We start from the raw sequence: 24719 nt of genomic DNA, 5'->3' as shown, positions 1-24719 counted from the left end.
ACGTATCACAGTAGAAAGAAGCCTTGATGACAAAACTCGACAATAAAGTGATCACTTACAACATACAAGCCCCACAGCTCACTTTCCTATTATTAAAGTCAACAAATATCAAATACAGCCCTACAGGTGAGTGATGAAATTAGTCATTGGCTTGTAAATTCAACAGAAGCACGAACCTCTAACAGCCAACTCCAAAGCACCAAGATTGGCAAACTTTAAAAAATAAGCAAAAATGAGATTTCAGTTCCTTTTTGTGAAATAATAATCAGAAGAACAGAAAGTGAGACACAGGGATTGTAGGCACTGCAGAAACACTGATCCTAGAGTTTGCTATCTAAGATTTTTCCTTTTCTGTAAAAGATGATAAACTTGAAGGTTTGTTTTTAATAAATTAAGAGGAAACAAAGTAGGGCAAACCAAACACTTTTTCTTTTCAGCCAACATAAAACTTTGTGAGACCACCACAAAACAGGTACTGCATCTAAACAGTTCCACGTTCCACCAGCCCCCCATCGTTACGGGGGGTAACCAAACCTGGTTATCACATGCCAAACATACCTCTATAATCCCAAAGCGAACCCAATACTGAGCTACATGATGATATTCTGTAATAAAACCACAGGTAGAGCTAATGCCTTTTTAACAACATGCTCCCTACAGGAGCAGCACACGGACAAGAGCCGTCCTGGGGCACCAGCCCGACAGGGTACAACCCGGGCAGGACCAAAGCTTCGATTACAGCCCGTCAGCTCCACACTAAAGCCAAGTGACTATACCATACCAAGCGCTACAGCACACTTACCAACTCTCCCAAAATCAGTGTGTGAAGGTCTTGGTTATAGTTACCTCTAAGAAAAAAACAGCAAGAGCCAGGCCAAGGGGAACCCAAGCGGCAGCTAGCTACGGCAGAGATTTCCCGCTCCCGTTCCAGCTCCAGCAGCGCCGATTCAAACAGCTTTGGGCGCCAAGCCGAGGCCAACACCTGACCCAGTAACTGCAGCCTGCCTTCCTGCGCCTTCCTGCGCCTCCCCGCGCCCTGCCGCCCGCCCCCGGGGGACTACAGGGGCTGGGCCAGGGCAGGCATGCTCAGAGCCCAGGGAGAAGCCGACGCGAAGGAAACAAACGGCGACAGGGCGAGCCGAGGGCTCCCCGGAGGGCGGCTGCCCAGAGCGGGCCGAGGCGGTTGCTACTACCGCCTGTCAGCGGGCGAGGGGAAGGAAAGCACGGCCGCCGCCGGGGCGAGCTACTCGCCAGCCCGCCTGCTCCGAGGAAAGGAGGCCTGAGCCGTGAGGGGAAGAGGAGACACCCGTCCCCCCAAGACCCCTTCCCGCGAGGACGCTCCGCCTGCCGGGCCAAAGGCCCACGGAGGCGGCTGAGGAGCGGCCGGAGGGCCGCGGGCAGGGGCCGGTCGTTACCTGGCGCCGGTGAAGCGAGGGAAAGACAGAGCCCGCGGCGGCGGCGGCTGAGATTGGCCTCGCCCCGCCCGCTTTACCGAGGCCGCCGGGAGCCCACGCCCGCCCCGCCCGCGCTGTGCAGCCAGCAGGGGCCCGCCCTTGGACCGGGACAACGGCTCCGGCCCGCCGCCGCCTCACCGCTCCTCTGTCCGTCACCCGCTGCTGCCCCTGAGGCGGCCCGGTCGCTGCTCCTGCCCCGGGCTCTGCCCGCCGGGCGGCCCCAGGCCTCGGCGTGCCCCTCAGTAACGTGTAGCCGTGAGGCCTTGGGCAGCTGCGAGTGAAAAATGCCCGCTAAACGGGTAGCCAGGCAACTCGGTTTTGTTTTTTCTTTCGTTGCCGCTTTCCGGTGGGACTTCCAGGCCCTCGCACAGAACACCCCACCCAAAGCCCTGGCAGTTTTAAGTGCTTTGGAGCCTGTGCTCTGCACAAAAGAGCTCTGCCTGTGCCAGCATCAAACCCTAGTAACCACTGGACTACTGCGTTAAAACAAAATGTCACGGACCTGGTTTCAGCAAAGAAGTCGAGGCTTGAAACAAGCCCTTGTGCTCAAATATTTAGGGAGTGTATGCAAATACAGTCAATGTGAAATCTGTGGCCTAGTTACTTTTTCTAAATCTTTAGTCTCTCCAGACCTAAGATGGGCTTCGTGCTGTGATGCACTGCAATCGGGAACTGCACAAATGGACGAACACGGTCTGTGTAACTTAATGTGTAATCAGCCCAAAAACTTTTATTTATTCGTGTTCAAGAGAAATGACTCAGCCTGGTAGGAAAGATTGGGTCATAAATATGTTACTATTAAATACATAAAGAGGCTCTGTGTACTTGTTTGGATGCAAAATTGGTGAGAAGTTAGAAGAAAGAAAAGTAACATAAGGACATTCAAATAAGACATCAGCTAATATCAATGTTGCACTGACTTTAGGCAATGATTGTTTATTTTAAAAGAGCTATGCTGTAGTTATGTGAAAATTTTAAGATGCTGAAGCCAAAGTTGAGCTGATCCCAACACCTGAAAGCTAGCACATAATTTGGTAAGACACTCAGCCAGTCACAACCTTTCAGTAGATGGCTGAATACTTTGCAAAAAGGTGAGTTACCTCACTCTGCTGACTATACCTTCTCTTTCTGTACTTTGCAACTGTTTTTGTGTCTTCAGAGCAGAAAACGTTTAAGGGCACAAGACAGAACAAAAATCACTGAGCTTAAATCTCTCTGGAAGTCTTTGGCGGTACAAGGCCAGGTCTTCTCAGGATCTTCTCCACCCGTTCCACTGGAGCCCAGCCAGGGCAGGGTGCACTCTGCTCTGGCAGAACAAAGCACGTATCACGCCCTGGGCACTGCTCCAGCTCCCCGGGCTGCTGCATCTTGTCTTGGGCAGCTGTTTTTCCCTCAGAACCAGGCCAAGAGGCTTGAGAAGGATGGCTTAGATTCAGCTCTGCCTCTGCTGCCTGGCTATAAGGAGCAATAGAGCCTTTATCTTCTAGAATTTAAGTGAAACTTGGTCCAATATTCCGGTTTTGTTAAAATAAGCTGGTACTTAGTTAATTTTTCCACAGTTCAGAAAAAAAACCTGCTCTGTAGCAAATAAAAATGATTTCAAAATTTTTCAGCATCCAACAATGAGCTCTGAACATAAAGTGGGCTCAATTTTATCAGCTAAACTGAATTCTGTAGAAAAATGGTCAATAAGAATAAAAATAGATCGTATTAGAAGTGTTTCAGTTTTGATGCTCTAGAAAGCAGTTATGAATTTAGAAGAAAAAAAAAAAAAGCTTTGTTAACTGACACCAGGTATAGGGAAACTACAATACATGGCCAAAACAATCCAAGGTCCACATCTAGTTACCCTCTCTTCGCACATGCTTCCTTTCTTCCCTTCCACTTCCACTGTGATTCCCAGTGAATTCCTGCACTCACACTTAGAAAACCTGTTCTGCTGTGTTCTTGCCCTTGCTATCAACCACAAAGTTAGAGGTACCCACAGCAATTAAGGGTGTGAGCTGAACATGACAGTGACCGGTGCAGCAAGAAGTTTCTGAGTGGCAAAACTGGACACGGCACACTACTGTGCATGTGGGAAAGGCTAAGGGCACAGGGAGCTCAGCAGCAGCATGGGGATGGCCCCTAGCTCCAGGGTCCTGTGGCAATGTGTGGCAGGGATGTACTGGGCAAGGGGGATTCTGTAGAAATACTCCCTAGTGTGAGGAAGTGTGGTGACCTTTATGTCCATGGATGAGGAGATGATCATGTATATGCATTAGTATGAAAATTGCCTGAAGTATCTGAAAGTCTGATTTTTCTCTTGATAATTAAAGAAAAAGTTTCTCACCAGCTGCATCGCACATTTTGGTTAAACTGATGAGGGCCCCTTCTTCACACCATCAATGGTGTCAGCCAAAGGAAATGGGTGCTCCATGCAGTGCAGTTAGATTATCAGTAAGAAGGGGACTGCAAAGCACTTCAATTCAATTTTGCCACTAGATCCTGCCATGGTCCTGACTTACAGGGGATTTCAGACATTAACAAGAAAAGCCGATTACACACAAGGCAGGCTGACAGAGCAGCCGTTCTCCTCTCATCTGCTGCTTCAACTCAAGTTACTGCCCTTCTTGAGCTTCCCTGGGGGACTGATCTCAGTAAGTGGACACAAGCCCGTTAGCTGTAATTTTTGTTGATCCTTCAGCTGCCTAATAATGAAGACTTTTTGCTTTATATTTTTCCCTCTCTTTAAAACATGGATAGTGCTTTGCTAGAAGGGTAGAGTTGAGGCAGTTGAGGCTCAGTCCATCATGTATCTAACTGGGCCAGATCTGATCCTGTCTTCTATGGGTAAAAACAAAAGTTGCTCACTTTCCCACACAGTGATCCTAACACAGATTCCATAAATGAAACAGAAACTTCGCTCTTCTCAAGCCAGCAGTTGATTTCCACAGGCCAAGATGTTACTTGGTGTCTGCAGCACTGCTGTAATGTGTTTATTCTGCTTGCACAAGCGACTTCTCATAAGCAAGGTAAAACCTACACAACAACCAATCAGAACTCTAATCTGCATGTTCCAGTGTATGAAAACTTTTCAGTTAAAAGATACAGTTCACTCTAATAGCTTCTATAGCTATTTCAGATGATAAGAGCCACAGTTACGAGTAGGGGACTTCACAATCTATTGAGTAGTCATCACACACAATATTCTGCATCAAGTATGTCTGCTCTGTTTAAGTTATAGGTACACTTCAACAGTCCTTTCGTGATTACCTCGGAGCTTCCCTCCTAACTACATTTGCCTGCCTCTTCAAACAGCAAATGTGGAAGCACGATCCAGTTATAGCTAGAGGTTACTCTGGGGAGCACACCACATGTGCAAGCAGACAAGGTGCATTAGTGCATCTTTACCATGTGATGAGATGACACAGTGCACTGCTGGACACCTGCAGACAGGCTGCCTATAATTTGCTTAAAGCATTTCTGAGGAAATGTGCAGATTGTCTACAAGGACCCACACGGGTGAGAGGAAGATGGATGGGGGAACAAACTTAACTTCCAGTCTCTCCTCAAACTGCGCTCTCAAGATGTAGCCTTCTTCTCACAGTCTAGGTGCATTAATTTACAGTGCTCTCTTCATGTCTAATCAATTGATTCTATTTAAGGTAGTCAACAAACATTTAGAAGAGTCTATATTCAGTTAGCCAAATGCATACACTTACCAAAAATTTTGTTTCACTGAGAATCTAAGTCCCAGGATCCTCTGAAACAGGTCTTCTAGCTTGTAAGGACAAAAGTCAGAAGCACGTATGTTCGTCACACGATGGGCGGGGCTAGTAAGCCTGCTTATCTAAAGTCTGAAAGTTCGAGATAACCATTTCACCCAAGAAAAATTGTCCTTGCTTAAAAGTTATGTAATTAATATGATCATAATAGCATTATGCAATGAACCCAAATAAAATCTAGTACACATAATAGCTGATATAGCAAGACGGAAAAAACCTACCACACACTTCAATTGTGTACCTACTGACACAGCAAGAGGTTGCTGAAGCAAGACTTCAAGTTGTATTGGAAGAATTGGCTGCTTTGCAGTGCTATGAAATCCCATTTTTTTGAGAATAAGGTGTTGAATGAAATCTCAAAAGGGCTCTGCTAAGATGGCTATGTAGTCTATTTCCAGTCTAATTAGATTGGATTTTTAACGATTGATTAGACTAAGAAAACAATTTCACAGAAACACAGAATAACTGAGGCTGGAACGGACCTCTGGAGATCATGTAGTCCAAATCTTGCTCAAGTTGAGTCAGGTAGAACAGGTTGCCCAGGATGTATTAAGTCAGGTTTTGAATATCCCCAAGGGTGGAGACTCCACAACTTCTTTATTTGATGTAGTGTTTTCTAGTGACTTATATTTACTGTACATTCTAAGAATTTCTGATGGCCTTCTCATTATATTGAACTACACAGTTATTAACAGTTATCAGTCAACTAAAATGGTGCTCAGTAAAGGAAAAGTTATAGCTTGTCTTTTCATGAAAACTTCAAAGACAATGTAAATGATTTAAAATGAGCATCCAGTTCTAGAGAAATGGCAAAGAGCTTTTAGATTGCTAAGAAAATACTCATTTATTCAGTATCTTTAGTGTTGTTGTCCCTTTTGATAGGGTTTTCAAAACAACCCAGTATTTTATGGAGGAGTAGCCACAAGTTTGCATAACTTTGCTTTTAAGATAGAAATAGGTCTTGCTTTGTGTATCTCTTTTCTCTCAAATATTTCTTTGAGAATGCCAGTAGGTATTGATGTAAACAGACCACGGTTTGGTACAATTAGGTAGTTAAGTCTGAAAAAGTAGTTATCTCAGAAGGATAAGCAAACATGAGGAGTACTCCTATAGCATAAGGAGTACTCCCAAACCTTGAAGAGCCTGTTTTTAGACTTGATACAAAGCCAAGGTACTTGGGAGGTAGAAGCAAAAAACATTTTCTGACTATAATACTAATAATTTTAAAAAATCAGGAACCTGGTTTTCCATGATTTTTGTGTGTACAATAAATAGCACTGTACCCCAGAATGACTTAGACAGGAATCTAAGAAGCCCACTTTATTACATAGCTAAGAATGTGAGAAAACTCTACAACTTGTACGCTACAAAGGTATTTAAAGAAATGCTTTAACCTAGTATTGGAGAATTTCACTTCAAAGTAGTATGCAAACAAATGTTGCTTGCCTACCAAGGCACTATAGTATAAACATAAAAGATGCAGATGCTGTATATTTAACAAAAACAACATAAATATTGTTAATCTAAGTGACAAAACAGCACATTTCCTTCCATTACAATCCTTAATTTAAAAATTGTTAGTTTTATTCTCAGTCATAACATGTAATACAATGACAATACAAAACATTCCTTTAGTGACACCTACTCAGAATATGTCCCTGTTATACTAGCACAAGTACTCAAAACACCATGAAAATTCTGCTGCATTATGCAACAGAAGTTTGGCTGTCTTCATTTCTGATAAAACTGTTCCTCACAGACCTGACGCTGCAAAGTCTGAATATTATCCATTTTGAAATGCTCCTTAGAAGACTAAGTACTCGCTGAATTACATAAATTTAACATTACACTATTAGTTTTTTAAAATAAATTATCTTTCTCAAATATAAATAGTGTCAGATTCCTCAAAAATATTCCTCTTTTAAACCTTGTACCTGGAAAAGTTCCAATGCAAAGTGAATTTAAACATTGTCTTATTGCTAGGAAAAGAAAAAAAAAACACCTTCAAATGGCAAAGAACATAGAATTGTGCTAACCTGAGTTTTAAATGAACTAATACTGAACTTACAAAGGAAAAAAAGATCTATTTATTGCTCAGCCTACCTTAAGAAAATGAAAATATGAAACCAATCCAGATCAAACATATTTCACATGCAGTTCACTAAAAAATCAGCATTGATTCATAAAACTGGTTCTTTGGCTGACTGAATGTGATGTAGTAGTTGATTACAATAGACTGGTGTTCGATGCTTATGTATAACCACTTCAATTTCTCTCACAAGCAGTTCTGGATATAAAATGCTCCCTTCTTTTAAAGCATCTGTAAAACAAAAATATGGTTTATAAAACATTAGCTGCTCTGTCTTTCTCTATCCAGGTTCTCTCAAAGTAGCTGAAACCTAACCTGGAAGTTTTCTAGAAGTTGAGCAATCATGAAAAACTAATTCCCCCCTCATTTACTAAAGTCTGTATTTTGACATCCATATGCTTGAATGCATAAACTGATACACCAATAAATTCCACAGAATCTGTTAAGAGATAGGGTATGGTCACATCCTGCAGTGGTTAGTGTCTACAGTCCATATCCTGTTTACTGTCTATTCAGGGTTCTGATACATCAGATACACTCATATTCTGACTCTAGTAAATACTAGATAAAACATTCTGCATACAGGTAAAAGGTCTGAGCTCATACTCACTGAAACCCAAAGGAAAGTTTCCAGTGATTCCAGCCTGCTAGGAGTAGTCCCTAGCTGTAAGAGTTTTCAAGTGTTACATGAAAGCAGCATTCTTTGTAAAGCATTGTCAAAAATATATATGGCTGAAAGTCTTACCTAGGACTGCATTTTGAGTATCTTGATCTTGGTCATCCAGATGTATCAACAGTTCTTGGTACAGACACTCAATATTACTTTTCATTACAGATTTCATACCACTGTCCTTTACACATTTAAACCAATTAGTTAAGGTGCAAGCAGCTGCCAGTCGTACATCATGTGAAGCATCATCCAAACGCTTTAGAACTTCTGAAAAGGAACAAATATACAACCAACCATCGCTACTAACAGAGAAGTTATCCTTTTATTTTTATTTCAAAACGCAAATTTATTTTGTAATCACTGAAATTGTTGTTGCATTTATATATGTGACATCTTTCTGTCTTTTGAACTTGTGGAATACATGAAGTATATTCTTCCTAAAAGCATGCATAGGATTGTTATTGGATTGTTTTTTAAAAGTTAATTATGTTGTCAAAATATTAAAATAAATGCATGAAATTATTTAGATTAGTTGGCTAACACACTACCTACATACCAACATCATCCTAATAAGCTTTAGAGAAAATATCTCTAGTTGACATTACAGCACTGTAGATTACGAGTTTCTTCTTCTTCTCTTTTTTTTTTAAACCAACCCCACACAACAGGGAGAACGATGTGACTACCATTTATATAATGCATTACTGTTCTACTTTCACTATAGTTGAGACATTATTTCACATAGTCTGAACTAGGAAGCAAGGCAGATGAAATACTGGTAAGCCTTGGAGACAATAATACTGACTAAAGTTCCATCTAGTGGTCTAACGTATAATAACACCGGGAATACTTCAGCTCAGTTCTGCTCAGCTGGTAGCAAGGGCACATAAAAATGACATTAGCATATCAGCAACAGAATACCTCAATAAAATGAAACATGGCAGTTGAAAAGCTAGCACAGAAAGGGCCTGCAAGAAGCAAGTGCTGTTGGAGTCACACTTAACAACACCTACTCATGTATGTTAACATCTTGATTCTTTAAAATGCATACCTGTACTTTATATACTTTATACAGTCTCACTTGACAGTATCAAATCATGTCTTCATCTCTGCAGGATTAAGATGTCAAATTGCCTCTCATATACAAAACTGTTGCTGACCGTATGATTTTTCCCAATCTACTTTTTCCACTTCCTTAATATCTATAAAATTACTCTAGGGAATAAGTACCCAAATAGTTAAAACACCAGATAAAAGAACAGAGAAATAGCATTAAAATATGTTTATGGGAGTAAAATAAATATGTCTGAGAAACCAAGTCAACATGAAATCTACACCGGTTTGTACCTCAAATACCCGTTTAAAGGCTTTTTTGCTCTTTATGTAGGATTAAAGCCATTTGACGTAGCAGATCTGTCATTTCCTAGTCTGTGTTAGTACTTTCATTGCTACCAGCTGCAATGAAACTGTAGGTGAGGTGGACAACCTTAAGAGTGAATCCTACAGCTACACAGCAAATCTGCCAACTGCTCCAGAACAATGATTTTTTATCATTACAAACAAAGCTTCTATGACACTTCAGGAGAAAAAGTAAGTGTAATTCTTCAATATGAAGACATGCCTCCATCATCAAACCCCTAAATTCTTACACTTACCTGGGTAAGTCTTGGTAAGCTGGTCTTCATCAAACTGCCTCCCACAGACTTTTAAAAAAACACCAACAATACAGCAACCCATCAGTCGACTAATTTTAGAGTCTTCATCCATGGCAGCAATAATTTGGGGCATTAGCGCATCTTTGACTTTCAAGATCTAGAATTAACAAGGAAAGCATAAGAAGAACAACAGCTTTTCAGTCACTCTAAAACAATATGCTTATTGGTTACATCAGTTATCATTTGATCTCACAGATACTGGCTTGTACAATTTAAAAAGATAAAGTTAACTATAATTATACCTGAATCTCTTTACATTACACAGCATCATTTTTGCCTCTAAGGAAGCTTGGGAAATGAAAATCCACCAATAGAACAGCCATTTCATGAATACTCGGTATATATGCATGAGTTTTACATTATCTGTAAAAGCTTTAGACTTGCTTGTCTTTTTATTAAAAAAAAAAAAAAAAAAAAATCTTGGCAAGACTTTCAGTAATTTGGAGATGAGGATTATGTGTATGTACCAGTAGATGGTGCTCTTATTCTAAAAGGAAGCTTTCAAATAAAGATTATTTTAAAACAACATTTTTAGTGAGTTTCATTATTTGACTTTAATATGTACATTTCATATACATTAATGTAAAAGGCCATTTAGGTCCCCCAGTGATTCAGAAAAACATTTAAACACAACAGTAGTCTCTGATGTTGTTTTTGTATATGTGAAATCAACCAGTTACGTGTGTTTAAGCATTCTGTTCAATTAAGGTCTGTTATAAAGGCAATAAAGACTATAAGCATTTAATAATATTTTAAGTCCATTTGTTTTTAAGTGTCCTTACATTGAACATTTTCCCTTACAAATGCCATTTTTGCTAGCAAACAAGCTTCTAAAACCTCCTCAGATTCAATTAATCCTTGATCACTACAGCACCTAACATTTCTTTAAGCATACTCCTTGCCAGCTCTCAATTTCAGTTTCTATAGATACCCTTCAAGTTCCATCTCAACTCCTCCTGCCCTTTCCAGGAATCTTTTAGATTTTTTTCCTAAATGGACCTGTGGGCTCCAAGGCAACCAGAAAAGTTGTCTTCACCACATTACACAAAAGCATGTACTGGCTGGCTCCAGTGCCGCTCTGCACGTACTGGCTAAGGGGCCAGTTATGTCAAGGGCCTGAGTGTTTGGTGTCTCAGAACTGGTGTTATGCTAGAACAGATCTACAAAATTTTATGACGGCAAGTTCTACAGCATACCATATAGCAGGTCTCAGGTCTTTTATCAGGATATCATCGTCTCCTCACTTCTGATCATTTCAGTTATTAGCGCTCAGTTGCAATTAATTTTATTACGAAAACTATACAACCATATGAAAATCCTACTTACAATAAGGATTTATTCTTTTTTTTTCCTTCAATTATTTTGTTTTCCTGCCTAAGATTTCAAAGTACACTTGATGAGAAAGAGAGAATTTACCTCTTCTGGTGAAAGTGTTTCACAGTGAATTAGAGCCCAAAGGCATGATACAGCTGTAGTGCGGATGGCAGCTGCTGTTCTTCCAGCATGCCACTGCAGATTAGGAGCCAGAATGTCTTTTATCACAGTCTCAAGGTAGCTAGGGAACAGCCTGGAGCCAAAAATAAGAAAACAAAATAAAGGTTCATGAGAAAGTGGTAAAGAGACTGACAGGATGTAAAAGAGAATTTTCTGTCATAGAAACATAGGCAGAAAAGGGGGGGAAAAAAAAGAAAAAAAACAAACACAAAACTTATAAGCCAACATGATTATAATGTATGTGATAAGCCTTTCATAACTTAATTTTTCAAGGCAATATTTAAACAAATACCTAACATTCATGGAAAGGGGAGCCTAGACTTTCTTCCACTTCAGACGATATCCATGACTCACCGTGTTATCTTGGTAAACTACTTACCTTCTCTCTGTCTCATTTTCTCCGTCTGTGAAGTGGAGATAACACTCCATGTGAATGCTGTGAGGATTCATTAATATTTGTAAGGCCCTTTGAGACTGTCCAATCAAAAGTATTCACAATGTGAAAAGTATGAAAGCTACTGATGAGACCACAACTACTGATATTGCAGGGAGTCTACCCAGAATACTTCAGCTTTCCCTTGGCTCAGAAACTTGTCTCCCTCAAGGATGTGAGGTCTGTAGGATTTTTAAACGGTGCCAGTCCCAATACCAGTTTGCTTTCATTACAAACGTACAAATCTGTGATATTTTTGCTGATGTGTTTTCCTAATCCTCTATTGAATGCGTTGTTACAATACTAAAAGCTGTTGCAAGAATCAAAAATTGCAAGAGGCAACATTCCCTCATACCCATTTAATTTCATCTCAAACAATTTTAAATTAAGAAAGAAAGATATAAATCTTACACACAAGTTTAAAAAGACTCTTCTGCATCAAGAAAGCCATGTCTGCCTGGCCCGTCAGTAGATAATTAAGGCTCTGGTTATTCACTTTGCCTCTGTGCCTTAAAGAGCAGCTGGCAGTGTGCAAAACAGATTGACTATTAACAGGCTAAATCTACCTTGACTCACATCCCACTCTGTTCAGACTTCCAGCAGACCTGGACTGCAGCCACCTGAGTGCAAAACAGCACATCACCACCCTAGTGCTTGACAGAAAGGGAAGAAGCTGTTGCTGATTTTCTAAGAGTCCTACAATGCCAGGATGAGTAAGTGGCTCCCACAGAGATGTGCCAAGCCACAGGAGGAATATAACAGGCAGATGTTGACAACAAACAATTATTGCTAAGTACCTTTTAACTTCTTTTTTAAAAACACAAACAAAATTAACAAAACAAAATCATCCAGCGATGGTAAAATTTCCCACAATAATACTATATATCAATGTAATCACAAATGTAATTGTATTTACTTCTTTCCTTTAACTACCCTTTCCCCACTGCAGTTAGACAGTGTCACTAAAGTATGATTAGCTAGCCTGCCAGACTTTTGTTATCTACTGCACATACACAAAACTGACAACCTCTTATCTTCTACATGATGAAAATATGTATACCTGTCAGCTGCTTATTCACCTGGCTAAAGAAAGGAGCAGTGTCTCAGAAAGTTAGTTCTTGCTTCTTGTCCAGCAGATGGCACTTATGATTCAGTAATAACAAGAAATCTGAAGTCCCATTAGACACATCTGAATTTGTCAAAAACCTTTAGATTTACTATTTTAAACACATTCCTGAGTGAATAATTTTCCATTCAAAAAGTTGCCAGAAAAAATGTAACTAATGATCGCCATCATTCCAAAGCAGCTCCAAAGCAGTTCTGGGCTATCTGATCAGTAGCTGCTTCTGTTCTTAATAAAGCCCTCTATTAAACTGTAAAGAAAAACAACCTGTCAAAACATAGAGGTAAATTCCATCAGTATTATGTTAACCAGAATGCTATGCTATTTGTGAGAAGTCTTGTTCTACTGCTTTGAAATAGAATCAGTAAAGCAACACTTGGCAGTTATCTGACACAATAATGTCAGACTCAAATAAAATTAGATGACCACAGAACTGTGTTTAGTATAATAACTGGAACCCTTCCTATCTAAACTGTTAAAATGTTTTAAGGAGCCGAAAAAATTACTACCAGCAATGAATGTGATCGTGTAACCAAAACTTATTACTACTTCACTGCCCCATCTCTCATTACCATTAAGATGTATTTTTTGCTGTTGCTAATGCAATTAAATTCTCCCTCTTTACATTTTCAGATCTTACTGTTGTAAATCTATGTAACTTACTTTTAAATGTGAGCTATTTCCATGAAAGAACATATTTGTGCTATTTGTATTCAGTGAGTTGAGACTTTATTTTAAACTGGATAGGAAACAACTAAAATGTAATCTATGCATATAACAATATGTAGTTCTTTTGCAGATATAGAAGGCAAGCCTTGGAATTACATTAAAATTACCAACTGCATTTTATGGACTTATATAATTAAAATGGAATGAAATTTTAAGTATTTTTTATATTTCTTTTTCTTGGTTGGTTCCTTTTCTACTTTCATGGCACTGCTGCACTTGGCTTTAGTGTTTGTGGTTTGGTGGTTTGGTTGTTGTTTTTTTCCCCAAACTTAGTATCCTAAATCTAGGTAATTTGAAACAAAATTGGATTTGCTTTCACAAACCAAAAACTCCAAAAATGTTTTGTAAGCATCTATTTAAATGCAAAATCTTTATATGTTACTTCCTCCAGTAAAACATTTGATTTTACAGTGGGAAGTAAGAACAAAACTTCAAAGCACCATTTCACTCCCTCTACTGCTTTTCAGTTTCTGAAGATAAACCTACTGGTAAAATTCATTGCTTTGCTCTTGTTCTCAGAGGACAGAGACTCATTATGAGCTATGGTGGGCCATTCTTAGCCAGGAGTCATTCTTGGTACAAACAGATCTATTAACCTTACTGGATGTATCTAATCTTGACAAAAGGTCATTCACTCACACTGCCCGGAGCTAAGCAACTTCCATCATGGCTATCTGTGGACAGGCAGTGTGATATGTGGCTCTATTTGCTGAGTACACTACTTTGAAACATATTCTTCTATTTTTTCCAATGGTAATTGCCCTTTTTTGTGAATCCAAGTGAAGCTAATAGCACAGCAGGTTTGTTTTCTTCTTCCCTCCTTTGGTTCCATTATTTATACAAATGACTGAGTTGCACAGAAAATATTTTTTATTCATCCTATTTACTTTGACTGTTGCTCAAATAAAATAATACTGCTTGATGAAATTTACCTTGTGGTCCTCCACTGGCGATCTCTCTCTACCAGCAGTATCTGTGTGCCCTAAGAGAGTCAGGACTCTGTAGCACGCTATGTAACGTACCTGTCATACTGCTTGGATGCTTTCCATAGACCAAAATGAGAGGCAGAACACAGAATTAAACCCCCGGTCTTCAAATTCTATTCTGCTGTAAGCTATAATGTTATTTTTGAGCTGAAAGAGGAGGATACCAAATAACTGCATCTGACACCTGATAAGGATTTGAATATTGGATCCCGAAAATACGTACACAGGTAACAACAAATAATAGCACAAATGCTTTCAGTTAAAAAAGGACAGCTTCATTACATTACCTCTTTCATACTAGCTCAGAAACTATTAGGGGATGTGTTAGCAGAGTTTCTTCAGCTTACGTGGAACCCCACTGATGGTAAACAGGAGGGTTCTTCTGCCCATTCCCTCCGCTACCCTCCACCCCCCATTATGGGATGGAGGTCTGCAATATACTAAATATAAATCTAAAAATGGCAAAAATATGCCTACATTCATCACAACATGGCCTTAAAGAATCTGTATGAGTGTTCAACATATCAGGATGCCCACTGAGTGCCTATTTGCTCATCAGAATCACGAAAAGCTAAGTATAACTGACCATTGCTATCAAAGTACTTTTAGGAAGAATGCTTCCTATGATTAAAAAAAAAAAAAGAATATTAGAGAGTTAAAAATGAAAAAAAAAAGATGCAGACTGTATCAGAATGCATTTACATACTAAATGCAGCAGGCACTGGGAAAATGGAGTAGATGCACTTTATGTATTCAGGACAACTTTGCAGAAGAGTTTTCACTGCTAGTAGGGCTAAATTAATAATGACAAAGGGCCCCGCTGCTGGGATTGTTATAAATGGAGGGTTTTTATACGCATAGTAAATTACAGTTAGACTCTATTTGCAATGCTTAAATACTGCAAGCAACAGGAGACTTCAAGCATCAGTCACTGAGAGTAATAATAATTCCTTCCCAAACATTTAGTTCAATCCTTTTTAAACACCATGCTATACCACAATTTTAAAATGGCCATATTTTTCAAGTGTTTGATTGTTTTCTTACCATAGCTACAGGCAAAGTTTGAGGCTTTAGGAGTTGGCTGGAATGGAACAAACAAACAAAAAACCCCTCTTTCCTAAGAATCCCCATCTTAGCTTTCAAACATATATTCTCTCCAACTATAGTAGTTTCTTTATTTCTTAAACTATCCAGATCTTCATGATATCCAATTTTAATTCTTCCACAGTGACAAAGATATGAGAATTATAGTGGAAGAAGTCCAGACTTCAATTTTCATACTTTTTATTTCTTAATTATTGCCTTTGCATGCCCCTTCTGAGCATTGTTAAAAAATACAGCAAGAAAAATATGCTATAGAATTTGGTGGGAAAGCCTTTCTTCTCCCACACATGCTAACATGGACACAATTATAGGGGTTAAATAACTACCATGGTCATTACTTTTTAATGCTACTTTAGTGTTCAAATGGCCGTGTGAAATTAGAACTCTACTTACCCCTGAGAATTGACGGTTTCATTTGCTTTCTGGAGCAACTGTGATAAAACAGTGAAAAGTTTTAAGCGCATCTGGGGATCTTTGTTTGGCTGAAGACACGTCTTAAGAATGAGAATAAAGTCATCAAGAGCTTCACCTATGACAGGACCTAGAAAAAGAACATGCAATACCTATTTTGGAGCACAAGTAAGTTCTATTTGGATGTTTAACATCAGAGTACTTAAAAAAAAAAAAGTAATATGCTTGGTATTAAAGTACTATTTAACTTTCCACTCTTGCATGGCAGCTGCTGATATACCCATGTTACATTGTATTAGGCATTGTAGAAATACCTAAGCTAACTCTCCATGTGCTCAGGTACCTGCAGCCTTAGCCATGGCAGCCTGGTGCTCCCTGAAGACTGCTTTACCCCACATCTCACTTAACTGTTTTGGTTCTGCTGTGCTACAGTGTATTATGTAGCATATCAATGACATCTGCTACCTGCTGGAACCAGTGCAGTATGAAACAGCAGTCTGGGTGGATTAACGCATTTGGGGGGGACTAATGCTGTTTGCTATGTAGCTCTGAAAGCTTGAGACTGCACAAAGTTCTGGTTTTATAGAACTTAATGGAAAATTATACTGAAGCTGGTAGGACTGTGATACCACGCCGAACAGCAGAATTGGTTGGCTTCTTTCTTTCAAGTTTTTCCACATACAGCATTCAAGGAAAAGTGTTCATGACTCTCAGAGGTACATGAAAGGGCATGTTTGAAAGGGTCGGCCTCAAAACTTGGATAATAAAATTATTGCAGTTGTTTTATTCCTCCATGATGATTATTTGCATTTTACAAGGAAATCTAAAATATGGTGATTTCTTAGAAGATACTATTTGAAATAAAAATATTTTCCAAACTCATTCCCTAGTCTGTTAATGTTTTCACATCCTATGATGAATTCTGTTTTTACCGCTAAACAATAAACAAGCAAAGCCCAACTTGTTATCCCAACATCTGAAGAAAAGATTTTGTCAAAAGAGGAAGAAGTTCCTACCATTCTCTTTGATATTGATTAATAACTACATGGTTTTAAAGAGGAGTATGTGTAGACCATACACATGCATTATTCTGCAAGCTGCTTACTGTAGAATGCTCCTTCTGCTCTGTTTGCTATAAAATGCTTTCCCCTAGGAACTTCTTCAGCTTTACTTTCTTGTGATGCACATTCCATTCAACTCCAGTCACTAAGAAAACCCTCCCAGAAAGAGACACAACACTTTGGCATTTCTGATGACAAGAACATTCCTCACATGTGAAATGCACAGATTGAAGCATTCAATAATCCAAAACAAGTTCAACAGCATTTAATTATATCTGGAAATTTAATGTTTAAAATTAAAAAAATAAATTAAAAAATCAACCAAACTTCAGTGTCTAGACTTAAGCAACACAGGGTGAATGTTAAGCTGCAGTTTGCTGTATCTCCATGCCAACAAGTAGGTCTCTATTTTCTTAACATTTATTCAAGACACATTGCTTCATGTGAGTTCTGAGGAATTTTTATGACACTTATTATATCAAATTGATAACAGCAACTCAACAGATGGAAAATAAACAAAATAATCTACATTGCTAATTTCAATGTAAGCATACATTCCTGAAAAACAGTAAAAAATGAAAATTTAAAATAAGTAAACCTGATTACATTGATCAAAAATAACATTATGTGTGGGAATGAAAAGAAAGAAAAACAAACAAACAAACAGAATAGCTCCAGGAGATGCTGTGTCAGACAGAAAACACAGACAATAGCATATAACCAGCGTGGGATGCAAGCCAAAATGTTTGCCCAGACGTTTTATGATTTATTTGCCATTAAGGAAAACAGAGACAACTGTCTAGAAGTTCCTCAGTCACAGGATAAGGAATGCAAATCTACAGAAAAGTTGGCTTCTCAGAACTTGCACTGAAAAAATGTTTTGTTCTTTCTAAAGATGAAAAAAAAAAGTACTTATACTGGTTGATGCACAAACCAGTGAGTGAGTGTTTCATATAGGTTTGATGAGGCCTTTTTTTTTTTTTTTTTGAGGTTCAAGTATTAAATGCAGAAGATAACAGTTCCTTAAAACATATCTGTCCATGTTTATCTGTTTGCAATATGGATACTGGTAGCCAAAGTCACTGCATACATTCCTGCTTTAACCAACAGAAAGGAAAAAGCAAATAAACAGGATAAAACATCTTAAAACAGTTGCCCAGGACAAAAAACTGCCTGTCACTGCCTCCCTTGCCTGCAAACGTAATCAGGACAGTTGTGTCAGAGGTATGTTCACTGTGGAGATCTGAAGTTAGCTGAAATATATGCTAGAGTGTTTCAGTAAACCCTGTGTAGTGGTACATTGGAGAACATATGTGAGGAAAGGCTTGTACACAGAAGCATCTTTTTGTAAGATAAAGGAATAGATGGAAAAAACAGATACACTTTTGGATATCGTAAGTTTTTTTAACTTTTTATCTACCTTCTCATAACTTTTCACCTCCCCATAATCCTTACCTGTTTCATTTACCCAAAAGTATACTGCTACTTAAGTGCTTTTGGTAGGCTCCTTGCAGCCAAGTAGTCTTTTGGAATTTGAGCTGCTTGAATGTCTTCACTTCGGTTTTCATTATACTTGTGAAGCTTCTGAATATTACACTATTCATTATAAAACACGTATCTGCAGGCTACCAAGATTATTACTTTATTATTTTTTTTTAACTGGATGAGCCTTCAAACTACTAAATAAGTCATACCTGAATGATTTGCGATGACATCTAACTGTAATATTTCTGGAGAATAGCAGGTCCAAGAATCATGTGATACTGAAACCCATTCCAAAAGCTGAATTATATGCTGTTTGTAGAGACAAAGAAAACTATCCAATTGCTGCACTTCTGCTAATGAACACACTGTTTCTTCTGCCTGTTAAAAATAGAGATGAGATACTTCATCTTAACTGGAACGATATATATATATTTTTAAAAAGGCAAAACTTTAAAAACTCTCTGTTTATACTATGAGAAGGGAAGGAAGAAGAAGATTTCCATAGTTTCAATTTGGACAATCAAGACTGATATACGGTGTCTGCCTATAATAAATCCTTTAACTCTGATTTTAAGACAAATATTTGTCCTGATTTCAAAACAAAATCATAAAGAACACAACAATGTAGTAGCAAAATAAAAGAATCGAATCCATTTGAAAACCTATCCAGAAACTAACTAAATATAAACCAGTTCTTATTAGTTTTAAAGATGTAGTGATTTTCTCCTAATTTAACAATGCTTTAAAACATGTTCATAAAGACAACTTCCCAAACTCACATCTAGGATGCTGTGGCAACTTCCAAAAATTATTGCTGCTAGTTTGGAGAGGAGAAAGTACTCCCTCTCTCCAGCGCCTGTTTTATTTTTTTTCTTTCCTTTAAAAAATTTGAATTAGGCAAAATGCTGTAAAAAATTTCTCTAAGAGTTTATGAGCATGCTGAAAGCAGTATCTATAGTATTAGTGATTTCAGTGGACAGTGAGTCAAGAATAAAGAGCACGGAACAGCCAGAACCCCCACTGAGAAATAACCTATGTTGTCAGTATGATCTCCAGTTCTAGAAGGAAAGAAGTAGCGCAGCACTATGAGTGACACCATTTGTCTTTAAGTGGTTCAGTACAACTACAAATTGTAGTCATATTTTTAATACTTTTAAATTGAACTCAATCGCACAAGCTAGCTGAAACATGGAAGCATTCTGCCAGACAGTCAAGACAATGCAGAATAACTTATAGGTAAAATACTCCTTTTCTGTAAATAAATTGGAAGATACACGACAACATGGCAAGACAGAAACCGTTCTCCATCAACAACCCCCCCATCTGCAATACCTTTCTTTTATTGAAAAAAATACAAAACAGATACAAAACAATGCTTCATTTCGAGGTGATTTAAAACACACTATTAAGTAGTTTCATGACTGCAAAAAAGTAGGAGAGATCAAATTAAATATGTCAACAGATTGATGCATGTCTTCTCATTCAGAAGGGTCTCATAGTTTAAAAAAAAAATAGCAAGGGTGACTTTCTTTCCTGTACTTGAAGCTAGCAAGTTTAATGATGCATTATTTTCATGCTTATAATCAATATGTGCCCAAAGAAGAAGGAAGACAGCACAAGACAGTGGCAATGAAACAAAGCCTTACCTTTAGGTCACCAGGTATACCACTGAGAAGCTCAATACACACCTAACTGACTAACATCTGATACAGCTCGGTCTATTTGGGGCTGTAAATCATACTCCTCATCACAAAACCTCATTGCTCAGTTGGTGGTCCTGATCTTTTTCCTTAGCCCCAAGCAACTAGAAACACTGATGAACACAGAGCAAAAGGGCCAATCAAGCAAGTAGAAGACTGCAACGCTCACAATCAGATCACTTCAATTGTGGCCTCATATCTCTGTGATCTTCTGTCTCCTTATATTAAAGTCTGAATTGAAGTTCTACAATGCAAATTTTGGAATAATTTATTTTTACACTCAAAATCTTTTGATTCTGAATGCAGGCTTCTCTTCTGAACAACAAATTTATATTCATAAGGCTAGATGTAATCCATTTGTTCTACATGTTTTTAGAGTATTTTAACACAGACTTCTTGCCTTCTGCAAGTTGAAGTTTCAGAATACCCAGTAACTGGGAAAAAAAAATAAACAAACAAACAAAAAACAAACACCAAGCTGTGTTTGTCTTTGTAACAGATTTATATATTGTACTTATGTAATCTCTTTGCCAGATTCTGTCTAGCTAAAAGAAAGGCTAATGAGAAAAAAGATTCTCATCCAAAGTACTGTCAAATTTAAAAATCATCTGTAACTGCAAGAACATCCTCAACCTTTAATAATCTTTGGAGATTAACTTTTCCATATATGAAAATATATGGATTTACCTCCGTGAAACTGCTTTCTTTGTAGGAGTATGAATCCATAAGATTTTAAATGGACATTGCTGACTTTATGGACCATTTTAGGGCTAAATAGACAAGATACTGGAAAACATACCAGATCAATCTGTCTGAGGTTTATTTGGACAGATTTTCTCTTTAAAAACAAAACAAAACAAACAAACAAAAAAGGCCAAAAAACAAATCTCACTCTCACATTGGCTGTTCATGAGACGGATCTTTGTGCTGTACCTCTCTGTCCTGCAAAGTCTGTTCAATACTTGTTTCAAGCTTGTTCCATTTTACTTCCTTCAGATTAGTTTTCTATATGTATGTCTCCTTGGAGGCAGCCTGTCAGCTATGGGACCATAAATACTGATGATACACAGGCCTTTGGAATATCATGCCTGGGAGCAAGAGAAAGGAAGTAGAATAGCCATCACATTTAAGGAGCACATTTGAAAAAAGACAACTCGCATAGGTCACGATTATACTCCATGAGGATGGCTTGGTGATATATTTGATATTTAGCTCGGGGAAGTAAGAGGAAGAGAGAACTAAGAGGGTGAGATAATGTTTAGCCAAAATGCTCATCTATTATCAGGGCATCTAGAGATGTCCTTGATTTTAAAGAGTTCCTGCAACAAGATTTAAACTTTTAGTTCTGGCTGGAGGTAAAAAGGTCAAACACTGTAAAATGAGTCTGATGTGTGCCTAAACATAAAAAAAAAATCACTTTTTTTTTTATGGACAGTAGCACTCTTGATCTGTAGGTGAATTGTTCTTTAATTGTCAAAAAAGGAGATTTGAGACCAGCTTCAGAGTTCTGTATTGTAAGTTGTAACGAATATTACCCGACAGCTACAACATTTTCTGGTGATCTCCTTTCACTACATCAACTTTTTGCACAACTTAGTCTCCCTCTTCAAAGTTATCTTCATCTTGAAGTCAAATTCTCTCTAAAGACTGCATTTCCCTTTACAGGCATCCCATTTGTAAACTCTGACATTGGGATTTTTGTCATTCAAGACATAATAGTTTATTAAGATAGTACCTTTAGAAGAAAGATTCCTGCCCCTCTCACCCCTGCATAATATCAGACACTAAAATGAAAATTATCCAGTGTAATGGTTCTCTTGATTGTCATCAAGCTACCTGTTAATACAAGGAGACTATGCAGTGAAATATTGTTTCTGGATATGAAAACAAACTTATTCAGAACCACCTTTAGTTCTCTTCCCTTTTTAGGTGTGCTACCAAATTTTTTCCTGGCCACTTGTGTGCTTGTGTATATAACCTAATGTTAACAATAATCCAGTGACTTCTATTCACCTAAAAAATTAAGCAGCAACAGTTCAATCAGCACAAACAGCATACCCAAAGCTTTGCAGAACCCAATGATAAGTACAAACTCTTTAATACCTCCTTTCTTAAACCATTACCTTAACTATAACATCCGCTTAAGTAAAGCATTGTCCTAGGCCAACTGCAGCCCTCACCAGCTGTGAGCTTCCCATGCTCCCTTAACGTACTTCAAGCCATCTATTCTGAAACCTAATCTAAACACACAAAATATCTTGTTTTAACAACAGCCTGCAGACCCATACTGACCACAAAATAAAACAGGACTCTAGGGCCCCTCTCAGAATCAGCACATATTTTAATTCTGTGGGCCTTCACCCAAAGTTATGAAGAAACGTAGCTCTCCGGGCTCTGCTGTCCCAAACTGTAACCCCAACTCCAAACTTAATTTTGTTGTTAATCACATGTAGTATGTACAGTAAGAGGTGCACAACTTTGGACTAACCATAAGCTATTACTCCCCACTGATACAGCCAACCCTTCAGTGAACAAGCCTTACAAGATACAACAATAAGGCCAACTCCCAAGTTTCTTATGAGAGTAATAAGTTTTTCTGTTATGTCAGCCAAACTCAGTTATTAAGTAGATTTCTTCTTATGTAGGAGCTAACATATTCTGCTCTTCAGGCACTAGTGTTGCCCTAGATTTTGACCACAAATTTATTCCCATACTAACCCCTAGCACTACCATCTTCCAGATCTATAAAAGAAATACCCTATAAGATGTAGTCTCCATCACTGCTAATCTTCATTACAACTCTGTGGATTTGCAAAATTCAACACTAAATAAGATCTTGAAGCTGTCATCTGGAAATAGTTATAGCACTTAACAAATATGAACTGTCTGATCTGTTGCTAGCAAAGCAGAAATACCAATATTTTGACTGGCAAATGATAACATCCATAGATCTTTCAGCCTTCACAGTGACTTCTAAATATTAACTAACTACCAGAACAGTGCCATAGAGATAGGCATTTGAAGAACAGTTTTATTTTTATAATCCAAGTATTCCCTCATGCTTATTTCATTCTAACAGAGTGAATCCGATGAAGTTGAAGTTATATGCATATCTAAATATTTAGCTATTGTATTTCTGCACAATTTTTGAAAGACCAATTGCTATACGCACATGCACATACATACGAAAATAATCAATACTCAAACAAAACTAGAAGGATGATACTTCTTAGCTTTCAGATTTTAATGTTTTAGTCTTTTGGATACATTGCTTGTACCTGTTTTAAACAGACTAAATCCAAAGCAATTTCAGCCATGGAAAAAGATGAGGAGACAGACAAAGGGGCAGAGTCAGTGTCAAGGTCGATGCAACAGCAATTCATTTCAAACTCTACCAATATTTGTGAATGTGCTCACAGTTAAGGATTTCTGTGGTTTAATGCCTAACAACAAGACAAAAAATCATGGCTGTGTTTATACAAAGTGCTTTACCAATATGAAAAAACAGAAGCACAACAAAATACTAAACCACTTAATTGCTTACCTTTTCTTTAAGGTGCTGAGAATTTGGTGTTGCCATTACTGTCACCAAAACTTTCAAGAGCTGCAAGCAAATTTCTCTGCAGTCTTCCTGGCACACTTCAATTAATGCTTCTACACAACAAAGCAATTGTTCCATATAAAAGACCTATTTTTTAATAAAGAAGTAAGTTTATTACGTTTGTTAGAAAATATAATATTCATTTTAAGGGAGAGATAAGGGAAGTGACAATAATAAAATATGAGTGCTGTATAATCTCCTAAATTGGTAATATATTGATCATTTTGTGTTAGTTCATTTGATGACCTACATTCTACTTTGTATAGAACTCAACATAATCTTCTTCCCTTGTCCCGTTCACAAAATAAACGATCCTGCTCTTAATCACACAATTGCTCAATTGTGAATAAAACATCAAAGTATTTCAGAATGCTTTCTGATAGTACTTCCTCATTCTGAAGTGTAATTTGTTAATTAATAACATATTTATTACAACTTTTTCAAATATAATTCCATGTCTTACTATTTTGAATGGAACATTAATAGTTAAATACATAAAACAAGAAAACCTGAGTGTCTGCTTTTATCTTTGCCAATTTATCTCGTTTGTTGCAATATAATGCCTGTTATCTTGATCCAACTAATATCAATGGAAGTCAATATTCCTGTCAGTCAGTTTGCAGTAACTTCTTTGATAAAGTGCATCTGATAATCCATGAAGCTGTCAGACTACATTTAACTAACAGAAGGGGCCATTGTTATAAATTTACTTCCAAAAAATAAATCAAGTCTAGGAATAGGTTAGTTATAAATGTTATTAATCTCATGGACATGGTCAATCCTTAGCTAAACAGTGTCTATGCAGCATTTACTCTCTAAAATAGAGAAAGATTGTTTTCCAAGACCAAAGGCTAGAACAATTCCACAATTCCACCAAATGCTTCAGCTGCAGATGAA

General features: G+C 38.0%; 2 protein-coding genes across 19 annotated transcripts in view; both read right to left on the bottom strand.

The window, feature by feature from the left end:
* Positions 1-5236, bottom strand: part of SUN1 (Sad1 and UNC84 domain containing 1) — a 34668-nt gene extending 29432 nt beyond the window's left edge. For 5 of the 18 annotated variants that reach the window (XM_040574109.1, XM_040574118.1, XM_040574124.1 and 2 more), the window contains exon 1: positions 1416-1524. The gene's annotated coding sequence lies outside the window, so the exon portion shown is untranslated. Of the gene's footprint in view, positions 1-802; positions 1342-1415; positions 1525-5158 lie in introns of those variants that run through there. The other 13 variants (XM_040574130.1, XM_040574136.1, XM_040574139.1 and 10 more) reach the window with 6 other exon arrangements.
* Positions 5237-6511: 1275 nt separating this feature from the next.
* The window catches only part of DNAAF5 (dynein axonemal assembly factor 5), a 28683-nt gene continuing 10475 nt past the window's right edge, over positions 6512-24719 (bottom strand). Inside the window, exons 7-13 of the mRNA XM_040574143.1 lie at positions 23766-23909; positions 18731-18899; positions 15958-16105; positions 11112-11262; positions 9636-9792; positions 8056-8247; positions 6512-7541 (exon numbers count right to left, since the gene is read on the bottom strand). Of these exons, the coding sequence (XP_040430077.1) occupies positions 7402-7541; positions 8056-8247; positions 9636-9792; positions 11112-11262; positions 15958-16105; positions 18731-18899; positions 23766-23909 (1101 nt within the window). The 3' untranslated portion in view covers positions 6512-7401. The remainder of the gene's footprint in view (positions 7542-8055; positions 8248-9635; positions 9793-11111; positions 11263-15957; positions 16106-18730; positions 18900-23765; positions 23910-24719) is intronic.

Source organism: Cygnus olor, chromosome 15 (genome assembly GCF_009769625.2).
Source record: "Cygnus olor isolate bCygOlo1 chromosome 15, bCygOlo1.pri.v2, whole genome shotgun sequence".
Classification (NCBI taxonomy): Eukaryota; Metazoa; Chordata; class Aves; order Anseriformes; family Anatidae; genus Cygnus; species Cygnus olor.
This window is presented reverse-complemented; position numbering and strand designations above follow the sequence as displayed.